General features: G+C 43.2%; 3 protein-coding genes across 15 annotated transcripts in view; 1 reads left to right on the top strand and 2 right to left on the bottom strand.

Moving 5' to 3' along the window:
* The window catches only part of fryl (furry homolog, like), a 66,910-nt gene extending 64,033 nt beyond the window's left edge, over positions 1-2,877 (top strand). For all 13 annotated transcript variants that reach the window (XM_062423905.1, XM_062423906.1, XM_062423907.1 and 10 more), the window contains 2 exons: positions 63-256; positions 840-2,877. In XM_062423905.1, the coding sequence (XP_062279889.1) occupies positions 63-256; positions 840-1,083 (438 nt within the window). In that variant the 3' untranslated portion in view covers positions 1,084-2,877. The remainder of the gene's footprint in view (positions 1-62; positions 257-839) is intronic.
* A 1,749-nt stretch (positions 2,878-4,626) lies between these two features.
* zar1 (zygote arrest 1) lies at positions 4,627-6,721 on the bottom strand. Its single transcript, XM_062424624.1, has 4 exons — positions 5,999-6,721; positions 5,202-5,294; positions 4,848-4,922; positions 4,627-4,770 (listed from the first exon to the last, which is right to left on the bottom strand). Exons 1-4 carry the CDS (start codon positions 6,719-6,721, stop codon positions 4,627-4,629), a joined length of 1,035 nt encoding a protein of 344 aa, XP_062280608.1.
* A 718-nt stretch (positions 6,722-7,439) lies between these two features.
* On the bottom strand, positions 7,440-9,843 carry slc10a4 (solute carrier family 10 member 4). The gene is made up of 3 exons (XM_062424651.1): positions 9,317-9,843; positions 8,836-9,046; positions 7,440-7,964 (listed from the first exon to the last, which is right to left on the bottom strand). Exons 1-3 carry the CDS (start codon positions 9,841-9,843, stop codon positions 7,440-7,442), a joined length of 1,263 nt encoding a protein of 420 aa, XP_062280635.1.
* Positions 9,844-12,426: the final 2,583 nt, after the last annotated feature.

The following is a 12,426-nucleotide window of genomic DNA, read 5'->3' as shown; positions in this document are numbered from 1 at the left end:
ACATGTATGCTCGTGTTATTTAGCGCAATGGTATTAAATGTTTTTATATCCCCGTTACCAAGGTGACCAACATGTCTGAAGAACTCACTATGCTGGAGGGCTGCTTGAAGGAGGCAGAAACAGAAAACGATGGTCAGGAGGACGTGTGCATGTCCGACGCTGCCCAAACCAACACAGAGACAGCCATCCAGTCACTGATTGAAACCCTGAGAGCCAGAGACTTCTGCTCTGCCCTCACACAGGTTAAAATCTTCAGGTGAGATGAAGAAAACACACATCAGCACACTATTCACTTTGATTTATGATAAGTTGATTAATTAAGTCAGTTGACAAAGAAACTAATCGAATAGTATTTAAAGTAAAGAGTTACTAGTTTTAAAGTAATAGTGTCCGAAAGTTGCTTTTGACAACTGTTTGACTCTGCTTCCTCTTATATCTTATCTTAGCATATCAGTGTAGTTTGAATAACTTTTGCTTTTGATAGATTAAACAATCAGATTTGTTTCAGGTCCTTATCAGACAGAATACGTCTTGTAGACTAGTCAAGTGTAAAGAAAAGCATTGGCTAACACTCCCCCCCCCCCCAAAAAAAAAACCCCCAACATCTACTGTAGTGGCAGTGCTCCAAAGTGTATTACAATACTGTTTTCTCTGGAGAGGAAAAATGGCTACCAGCCTCTCCTCTGCTTCCTTCAACACCTAAAAGCCACAATGAAGTCTGATGACAATGCACACTGCAGAAAAATAAAACAAGGAACTTCTGTGCACAACAAACTGACCGAAATTCTTTTGTTGTTCTTCCCTGCATGTTCTAACCCCCGACCTTCCTTTAACCACAGGTCTTTGTGGCCCAACGACATCTTCGGCAACGAGACCGATAACGCGGTCCAGACCCTTCTGCACATCTACTTCCGTCACCAGACATTGGGCCAGACGGGCTGCTTGGCGGTGGTGGGCCCCAGCAGGGACCTGTCTCAGGCTAGCACCCGTCTCATGGAGCTCAACCTGCAGATCCGTGAGGCTTTGAGTCAGGCGCAGGCCTGTCAGCCTCACACCACCACCATGATCAGCACTGGACTGTGAGCCTGCTGCTGCTGCAGGCTTGCAAGCCTGGACTAGACTGGACAAAAATACCCCCCTCCCCTGCTCTACACAGACCTCACCTCAGCTGTAGAGAGAGGGTAGACAGTGAGGGGCTTCAGAGGAGGACGAGAGAGACTCCACCTATAAAGGGCTAAAGGATGTGTGGGAATAACTGTGACTCTTAATATATATTATTACATGTATGAATGCTTAAAGCTAATATCTTTTCCCAGACTAAGCGAACTTGCAAAATTCAGTTGCAATAAGTCATGTTGTGGTGTGCCTGGGAAAGAATAAGAGAGGACGCAGTGGGATGATAACTTTATTCTTTTTGGTTTTGGTTCTTTTTTTTTTTTTGGTCTTTTTTTTTAATATAGTTTTTTTTTTTTTTTTTTTATTCTTATTTTTTTGCCTGATGACCTGATGGGCCTATCGTACCGACCGGTTGCGTCCTCGGGGCCTGGGCTGGGAGACGGTGTTGAAGCATGTAAGACAGTCCAGAGGAGGTGTCGTATGTGTGAGGACACGCCGTCAAGATTCATAAGCAAACATAGAAAAATCTTGTTTAAAAAAGTTTTCAAAAGCATGCTTGAAAGAGAAAAGCATTGCAAGAATATTTTTTGAGAAATGTATTTTTTATTAGAGCTAACATCCTAGGTTGTAAATGTTAGGATATTTAACATGTAATTGTAACCCTGTGGGAAATGTTGGCCCTCAGGGAGTGTAAAAAGAAAAATATATCTGTTTATTGATCTGCTTTGATAGGAGAGTCCCCTTCAACAGGTCTTCACGCAAAACTCACTCTTTAACCAAATAAGTAGCTGCCTTTAGAGACTCTCGACTGTGTGATATATATTGGATTTTCTGGTATACGCTCACACAAAAATGCATATAATTGCACACAAGTGCAGACTGGCTACAACTCATTATGGAAACATAACTTATTTTACTCTGTATATATTTTAGAAAATGTATAGTGTAAAACCAGTATTTTTCCCTTGTACTTTTGTGTAATGCACTGTTCATCCGAATAGGATGTTATGTATAAAGCTAATGTGATGAGAGAAAGCCAAGACCAGATTTGAGTCATTAATGATCCGCTCCACCTTTTGTCATCCAATCACACAAACTTCAAAATTTCCCAAAGGCTGCCTTGGTTGTTGGTTGTTGGTTTTTTGCAATGGTTGGTCAGGGCTCATTTGGGACTAGCCGCCTCTTGCCTTTGTGATGACGGCGTGGCGGGATCTAATGTAGCCTCCATCTCCTGTTGGGCCGCGCCAATCCAGCCAAGCCAAGTCATATGCATTCCTTCTCTCCACTGTGATCTTTTTGTTAGCATGGCACCCTTCGGCAGAGACGCTGCTTTAAAGTCTTATAAAGGGGAGACTAAGGTTTGTGTTTTTGTCCATGTAGGTTGACCCCGTTGCAAAGCAGCGCTCATCCTCCGCCACATTTTGATCCTGTTTTCCGAGGGGAAATGGCTGTCATTGAAGCTGCGCTACGCTTTCAGAATGGCCCTAACTTGCTGCTGTGACTGCAGGACATGAACCGTTATCTGAATGCTTTCTGGAAATCTTGTCATGGCACATTGTACTAGTCACTGTACTCATTCCTCAGAGAGCTTTTTTCCCACCCTGCTTGTCTGGTACATTTGAATGCTGTTCTTAATTATTTAATGAATATATTATTTACCTGAAAGATGTTTTTAATGTAGAGGTGCATTATACATTTTTTTTTTTGTTCACTCACATACCAGCCTTCTCTCTGGATGAATAAAAACCTAATCATACAGTACCAGCTTGGTCTAAGTTTTTAAATGAGGAAACATTAAATGATTGACTTGTAATGTACAGACAGGTGACAAGTTAAAAAGGATCAATCAATCTTTATTTGTATAGCGCCAAATCACAACAAAGTCACCTCAAGGCACTTTACACAGAGCAGGTATAAACCGTACTCTTCAGGTTTTCATTTTAAAGAGACCCAACATTCCCACATGAGCAAGCACTTAGCGATAGTGGCAAGAAAAAACTCCCTTTAACAGGAAGAAACCTCAGGCAGAACCAGGCTCAAAGTGGGCAGCCATCTGCCTCGACCGGTTGGGGTTGAGAGGAGAGAGAGGAGCACATTGAAAATCAACATTGAAGCTAGTAGGTCCTGGACTGGAATTTGTCATCCGGACGTCTACAGGCCCAGATTAGCCATGAGACGAGAAAGCACAGACAACTCCGGGGAAGAAGTTTAGGTTGATGAATGCATTAATAGTACATGAATGTTAATGGATATAGAGAGGAGGAGAGGGGAGCTCAGTGCATCGTGGGAGTCCCTTGGCAGTCTAAGCCTATAGCAGCATAAACTAGGAGCTGGTCCAGGACAGCCTGGCCGGCCCTAATTATAAGCTTTATCAAAATAAGGTTTTAAGCCTACTCTTAAACGTAGAGAGGGTGTCTGTCCTCCAGACCGAATCTGGGAGATGGTTCCATAGGAGAGGAGAGCCTGATAACTGAAGGCTCTGCCTCCCATTCTACTTTTAGAGATACTAGGAACCACAAGTAGGCCTGCATGCTGTGAACACAGTGTGCTGGTAGGTACATAAAGGAAAATCCACTTGTCCCTCTAATAGAAAGTTGTTTTGAATGATCACCTTTATCTTACGATGAAAAAGTATTTCTATCCCCATACGAGTGGTCTCTTCCAAGCTGACAATGCCCATTGGGCACGAAGGGTCACTGAATGGTTTGAGATGTGAATAATATGTTGCAGCCTTCAGTCAGCAACTGACCACCTCAGATTTTGCACCAACATGGTAGATAACACTCCATCAAAACACCAAATGAGGGAATATCTTTAAAAATGGTGTGTTAATCCCTGCTAGTAGAGTTGTTGCAGCACATGGTGGTCCAACACCTTAAGACACTTTGCTGGGTTTTCCTTTCATTTGTCACCTTGCCCTAAGGAATAAAACTGGCTCATTTTGATTATACTGCACAGTACAGATCAGCAGTGAAAGGTTTAGTATTTAGATGGCAGAAACTATTTGTTCGTGCAAGGTGAGCAGCAGTAACCTTTGAACAAAAAAGTGCAACAGTAATACAATTCTCACTGAGTGGGGGGCTTCAGCCTCACAGCCAAACTCATTCACTCAACACTGCACTAGCAATATTAATATGGACCTTTAAACTGAAATACAGGAAGCAGTTTAGAACTGATTGGGGTTATATTCAGTGTCACTTATGTGTAAGATAGACATGGAATGAGACTTCAAGTCACTTGAAGCACTGACTGTAGTATTTGTGTTTCTGCCATTTACACTACTGATTGCAGTGCAAGTGAAAAACATGCCTCAGTACAAAGTGCAAGGTAGCCATTTATTACAGCAAAGTGAGAGCTTACCATCAATTTCATCAACACAAAACAAGCATGAAATAAAGTTTTGAAACTATCTACGGTTTTGCATCCAAGATGCCATTATTGCAAATATGATGGCACTGGGTGGAGGGATGGACTATGTGGTACAGGCCAAAGTTCAGTTGAGATGTTTCTCTAGATGATGTATTTGAAGCTGAAAGTGCTGTCACAGGACAGCCGTTTGCCTTTGCACCTGCCACACAAGTCCTGTCTGTGGGGCCGTTTGGGGTCAACGTGGCGTTGTGTTAGTGCACATGAACAGCGCGCTTTGTTGCACGTCTGGAAGAAGAAGGGCTCGAGTTTAGTAGTGACACAGTGGGACATTTTAATATACAGTGGAAAGAAAGAGGGCTTACGTGACATGTGATGTCCTCGACACGGTATGGGTTGAACTCCTTTTGGCATTTCCTACAGTACTGTTTGAAGTAAACCTGGAAAACACCATGCTGCCATTAGACCATTTACATTTTAATGTTAGACATTTTGACTGCTGACATCCATCACATACAATTTTACTGAGGGACCCCATCTGAGAACTAGATGTGATAAGTACACAAGTTTGCTCCATACATTAAACAAAAGTCATTGCTGTACAGTTCAGTCTTTGCTGTCCAGGGTTCAGGTAATAGCATTAACTCAACTTTCTGACCTGATTTAGTGTCTTTATTGATAAATCACTGACTAGGTTGTTTTTGACATCAAGTGCTCACCTTATTGGTGCCCTGAACACACCACACATAAGCGCTCTCCCATCGCAGGTTGCATGCTCTGCAGTGATAATAGCCGTACTTCTGCTCCAGAAACTGATGGACAAATGACAAGTCAGTGAGAGTTTGTTCTGCTCCGTGAGTCTTCACATGTAGACCATTCAGCTGATAAACATTGTCCTGATCAGACATATACCCCATTAACCTCTTTAGGAGGTGGCAGTGAATTGTGGCGATGTGATTTTAAAGCATTATCCAAATGTTTTATTTATAGAAATGTACATCAGTCTCATTTGAAAAAGGCAGGTTTTACACTTCTGAATCAGGCCTGTGTCCATATTCTAAGAAAGTCTGCATACTCCCTGCATCCACAGTTTCTACTGTGGGTCTGCCTCAGGATCTCTGGATAACATCTGGATAGGAGACTTGACATTTAAACTGAGTTGTATTACATTGATGCGATTAGGCGGCCAATTACCTTTAAAGGAAACAACTTTGAACTTGGAAGTTCATTTTGTGAGTAAGTTTTTTTCCCCCTTCAGATGTAGCTCTTTCCTTTGGGAATGATTGTATTGCTTTAATAGGTTTATTATTTTAAGGGGAAGGCTGCAGGTAATAAGCCTGAACTAAACAGAGGTCACACGCCATTAACAGATGAAAAAAGTGTGACACTTAGACCAATGGGAAGCTATGACACATTTGAATGAGATTTAGAGCAGTTAACTTTAAAAGAAAATTACAAATAGGATGCTTTTTTTTTTAGTAAGTTACATCATCTTGTAGCACGTGACTAAACTCACCTGGAACCGTACGCGCGCCTTGCGTTTTGACCCCTCTGTAGTTAACTGCGCATCCTCACCGGTCACCTGTTTAGATTTGGGTTTTTTGCGCGGTTCCTGGAGCTTCGCGGTCTTATTATTCTCTCCTGCCGGGTCGTCTTCGCCCTTCTTCCCGTCGCCTTTCCCCGCAGCAGACTCCGGCGGGTCACCGGGCGGCTCTCCGCAGTTCTCCTCCCCGCAGGAGACCACCTTGTCGTTATTATTGTTGTCCTCTTCCACCAGGAACGAGGTGACGCTTCTGTAGGCGACGGGCGAGTACACGGCCAGGGTGCGGGGATAACGTACACCGCCGATAGGCTTAGGTGTTCCGCCTTCCCCGGGCGTCGACGTGAACACCTGACTCCCTTTACGCCGCATATCTCGCTGCATGGCCAGGAGGGTCCGCGGGCCGATGGAGCACTGCACCGAGGCGTCTCTCTTCGGGTTGACCTGCACCGCCACATCTTTGGTGTTCGCCTTCCTGAGCCTCGGGGTGAGTTTAGGATTGATTTGAGATAAGATAGACTTCAGCTGGGCGCGCTGGTGGTTGTTGAAGGCGTCACAGGCTTCCGAGGCGTCTCCATAATGGGAGAGGTAACTTTTATATTTCCACCCCGCGTCTTTAGGCCTGTGGTATCTGCCCGTGTAAGGGTTGTAAGGTGAATAGAAATAGCTATCGACTGGCTCGTCACCATATGTTGCCATTTTGTTCAACCAACCAAGGTTGGTAGGTGTAGCTATTTAAATAGACTGAGCTCTCCATCAGGCTTAATTAACGGCAGGTGTGGGAGACAGCAGACACGTGACGACAGTAAAAAAAAGAAAAAAAAGTTTTACTTTAGTTTCTATACATCTTTTTATTTTCTTGATACAATTGTTAATAATATACACATATTGTACATTTGTTCAGACTGTTAGCTCTGGTGCACACACACTGGACTGGCACTCCCTGGTTGGTCTGCACATGAGTAACATGAGTGATATGTTATACACACACACACACACACACACACACACACACACACACACACACACACACACACACACACACACACACACACACACACACACACAGACAGACAGCAAAATACTGTCCTGCTTTGATGGTGTAACATACTGATTAATGTTACTCTCACAGATTGAAGTTAAGCTCAGCTGATGGAAATGTTTTATAGGTAACACAGCAATGTATTCTAACACAATGATGTTTTTTTTATCACTACATTGTTTTGACCATGTTTGAAATGAATGAATGAAGCTTTTGACATCGAGCACCTTTTTTTCAGCTGTCAGGTCAGTGATTAACATTCAGGGTTTCTCTGCACAGTCTGCCTTTTCTTCAGGTTTATCTTTATGAATGACAGCAATCAAAATGATGGATCCACCTGCAGGTCTTATTCTGCTCCACTACACCTGTAGCACATTAAACAGGAGTTGGATCGGGAGGACAGGGGTCCAGCATGATGGTGTTGGGGTCACTCACTGTCACAGCACCATAAGATGAGTCAAAACCATTGTCCTCATCTTGAAATCGTTGATATGTTATATCCTCGCCGTCCCCCATGCGGTCTGCTTTGTGTAGGACCTCCTTCCTGTACATCTTGTAGGCCAGGATGAAGATGCCGGCCTCGGCAGCTTGGAACAGGGCGTACAGCAGAGGGAACATGTACATCCCTCCCATCAGCTGAGGGGGAAAGGCCAGCTTCAGGATGGCAGTGCACAGCTGCACGTTCTGGCATCCTGTCTCCAAGGAGACGGACCTGCAGCTGTTGGGCGGCAGCTCAAAGAGCAGAGCCAGACCATACCCTGCAGCGTAGCCACACAGAGGCATCAGAACAGCCACCACGTAGACGGAGGGTGGGATGGTGGACAGCAGCTCCGGTCCCAGCATCGCTCCAGTCAAGATGAACAGCAACACAAGGGTGATGAGCAGAGACCACAGTGACACCTGGAGAGACACAATAATTCAGGATGATTTACTGTAGGCTACATATGAGGACACCTATTGCACGTCCATCATGAAAGAAAAATTCCTCCTCTTTTGCTCTTCAGTAGGGTTTTCCTGTTAAGTTTTTTAAAAATGTTTGAAGGCTGCATCTGATTATTTTAATTGTAAATTTGATCATTTTTCGATTAGTGTTTGGACTTTAAAATGTCACAAAAAAATGTTGATCACTGGGTCCTGAAGGCCAACATGCAGCCTGATATGTTCTAATGTGTCTTGTTTTGTCCCGACCAACAGTCCGCAACCTAAAAATATTCCATTTGAATCTCATAGATGACTAAGGAAACCAGAAAATATTCACATTTAAGAAGCTGTAACCAGAGGATTTTGACTTTTTTTTTCTTGCAAAATTACTTAAAACGATGACTAGATCATGGAAATAGTTGTAATTCATTTTCTGCAGATTGACTAATTTACTAATAATCTGGTTTTTGCAGCTCAGCCCAGTTTTGCTCATCTGAACTGGGTTTAAGGATAGAGATTGTCTTGATTTATGAAACACAGGGCTGGAGTCTCTGCTGCCTGACGTTACTGTCTAATGAAACTAATGTGGCTCTCCCTCATGCGTGGCTTTTATCAGAAATGGGAGGGAGGAGCCCTTCCTGTCACAGTGCCTCTGATGTCACTTTTCCTGCGGACAGCATCCCCCTCTACTTACGACAGCCACAGAAAATTACGCACTGCGTTTTTGCGCAAAGGTGGTCCTTCACCGAAAATCCTCAAGGTCCAAATGACAAAGCAATAAAGTGTTTAACTAATTTAACACATTCACTGTGTGAGAAAGTAACTCTGATCATTTCTTTTCTTAAATTACCTTTAAAACAATGTCGGCTACGCGCGTGTAGCGGTACCTCAGCATAACTCCTAAACCAATGGGGATGAGAGTGCTGCACAGGGTCAGGATGATGGCCCCGAAGGGCATGAGGTTGACCACAGGTGTGTTGATCCAGGCCCGGCTGTAGATCCACAGACACAGCGGCATCAGCACGAGCGCCAGCAGGGTGGAAGAGATGGTCATGATGATGCTAGGGAGAGGAGAGAGAGCAAAGAGGCGCCGTTATAGTAGCTTAGAGGATCATCAGTGACTGTGTAAGTTTCAGAAAATGTTGCGGTAACTTTGGGGAAGCACGCAGAACTTTAGAGTAACGTTTAAATCGCTTTATTCACTGTTATCACTGCGCGCAATTTGCTGATTAACACGCCCAAATCACAGTCCAGCCTTGAGAAATCATTTTTCAGGTTCACTTGATAACTCACTGCGTGTTTTTTTCTCTTGGTGAGAGCAGTATATCTACCTGAGATTCATCTCTCCTTGTACCAGCAGACACATGATATTGGACAAGTTTCCTCCCGGGCAACAGCCACAGAGGAGAACGGCCATCGCGGCCACATCATCCAGAGAGAAAGCCAAAGCCAGCAGAAAGGCCACCAAGGGCATGATAACAAACTGACACACCAGAGCCAGCAGCACCCCGATGGGTCTGCGGATATGCTCTCCAAGCTGGCTGAGCTCCACCGTGCAGCCCAGCCCCAGCATAGTGAAGCAAAGGACAAGTCCCACAAATACATTGATTCCATGACTGAGCGGGGAATCCCAAAACGCAGGCATCAGGTGAGGGGTCTCCGACGGCGGAGCGGCCATAAAGTCAGCTCCAGCGGCATTCCTGAACGCGCTGCCTTCAAGAAAGATGACGCTGGCCGCTAATGCATCCATGGCAACGTCCTCCTGAGAATCCACAACTTGCTTCAAAGTGTCCATCCTAAGAAAGTCTATCAGGCCCGAATTGTGTGCGTCGCCGCCCAACAGGCTGGAGTTCTCCATGGCGCAACAGGAGGACAGAGGCTCTCCACAGTCAGTTAGTGACCGTCGGTGCTCGTGCGTAAAATGATTCCCCTAGTGGTGCACTGTCACTAATAAGAAACTACCGAGGATCCAGCGATCGGGGGATGTGACGGTGCCATGGCACTGGGTCTTAAAGCATCTCTCTGAGTCAGACTGGTGCCACGGATTGGCTCCTCGACAGACGCACAGTGCTGGAGGGGAGTCTGCTCTGCACACGGTTTTAAGCCTCAGCGAGAGTGGATAGACCAATCAATAACGCCCAACCTGCCCTTTTATACTCCGCTCCGAGCCGTATAAAGAGGAAGGTCCTCCAAAATATCAATCTAATTTTTTATATATTGACAGTTTCCCCATCTTGAAAATTATACACAACCGACAGCAGCCACCGTCTCTCATATTTCATTTTGACGCACGGGAAATGAAGCTGTAGTAAAAAAAAAAAAAAAAAACTTTAAAAAAAAACAGCTGTTTGTGGAGACTGAGTGAGCACAGCCGACATGAATGGAAACTGTGCTGAGCTTTATATTAGTGCAGCAAACTGTGAACATCTGCGCGCCCTTAGCTTTTGTGTTTCTTTCTCGAAGTGCGTCCATTACGCACGGGTACACATCTTGAGCATTATGGTGCAGGTCTGATGTTTGGTGTAATAGATGGTTATTAATGTGAGTTAATTATCTTAAAGGACTCGCTTGTTAAATATTATGGAGTTTTACATTTAAGCTGTCAGCCTGAGATCAAGTGAATCTGTCACTGCTGCTGCTTTAATCACTGAGATGACTGAGGATTCAACTGAAAGTGATCATATTCTGCTCTGAACAGTGAATTACATGTAAAAAAACAAATATATATATATGTGATAATATGTTAAATTATATGTAACATAGACTCGTTTAATTTGTAAAATAAGCACTTACTCAAGAACCATTTCAAGCTTCATGGTGATTATTGATCTCTGGAGTGTAAATAAAGGTTATATATGTATAAACCTCTAAGTATATAGTTGTTGAAGCTGATCCAAGGGAGTCTGACTACTGTATTGATTGTTGGGTTGTTAAAATGATATGTATTTTATGATATTTTATAATGTTAAAATAAAATCTGCCAAATAACTAGAGCTTAATTTTAAATGGAAATACTAAAGTAAATTCAGTAATTTAACTATGCACATAAATCATACCTGGATAATGTACAGGACTTGTATTAATAGATATTTTCCATCCCTGCAGTCAAGTCTTAGATGCTGGACTGCCTCTGTTTGAGTCTAACAGATCCCAAAAACCTCTTTTCATACAGTTTCTAGTGAATAATTTAATTAAACTTGTTGGTCTTTTATTTAAATGAGTGTCCTCTGAGGTTTAACAAGCAATACTTGTTAAACTGTAACAGTTGACTTCCCACAATGATGCATCAAATTCAGTGCAGCATCACCTCTCTTGTATTAAAGAAGGTGTTTGTGGTTGGACTTGACCACATATACCCTGTGTGTGTGTGTGTGTGTGTGTGTGTGTGTGTGTGTGTGTGTGTGTGTGTGTGTGTGTGTGTGTGTGTGTGTGTGTGTGTGTGTGTGTGTGTGTGTGTGTGTGTGTGTGTGTGTGTCTGCAGCTCAGAATATGATCCTGCGAGGCGAACACCAGGATATCTCACACAGAGGAGGCTGAGCATCCAGAGAAAATGAATGCACTGACGTCAGATATCTTGAGGGCACTGAGGCTGGAATGGGACGGGACAGTTTGTGCTAGTCAGTGACTCAGACTGTCATCAGTCTCCTCCTCTTCCCGGAGACGCACCATGTCCCCCATCAACCAACGGGTGACTCCAGGTACGTAATGCAGGAATTATATGTGTACAGGATGTCTAATGCGTCTCTTTCCCTTTAGAAGCAGCCCACCTGTCACTGTTACTGCACAAGATGGCAAAACAGTGTCTTAGGTGATGCTCCATTAAATGAGTTATAACACACCCTGTAAAAAAGTAATCACATTTGGTAATTCTATTCAACATGCATGTTGTTATTAAAAATCCAATTCATTTATTTTCATTTTAAAAATATCCATATAAGTGAAGGAATGGCAGGCAAAAGTTTCCATGTAGAGTAATCTAAACAGATATTAGACTAATACATTCACAATTAGTCTAATTTATAGACAAAAAGTGCACAGATGTCAACCTACATGGTTTGAAAGGATATAATGTTGAGTGTATTTTATGTTTCTGATTCACATTAGAAGATCTTTAGATTTGAGTGAGCAGCAGGGCTTCATTTGCTGAGTCTCTTTTAATGTTTTTCTCACTCAGTGTTTAGCAGTGTGAGTCTCTTGCATGCAAACTCCAATAAAGAAAGTAAAACACTTTGGATCTGAGTTGGAAGTGACATACATCAGACTCCACCTTTTAAGTGATACTAGACTACTTCCCAGCATTGACATTTGTCCACAGACATCATCACTGAAAAATACTGGAGTTGACCTTAACAATAAGATTTGGATGCGTCCTTTTAAGTAAATGGTCAGGGCTGCAACTAACAATTATTTTCATTATCAATCAATCTGTAGAATATTTACT

Source organism: Scomber scombrus, chromosome 8, assembly GCF_963691925.1.
Source record: "Scomber scombrus chromosome 8, fScoSco1.1, whole genome shotgun sequence".
In the NCBI taxonomy this organism is placed as follows: domain Eukaryota; kingdom Metazoa; phylum Chordata; class Actinopteri; order Scombriformes; family Scombridae; genus Scomber; species Scomber scombrus.
This window is presented reverse-complemented; position numbering and strand designations above follow the sequence as displayed.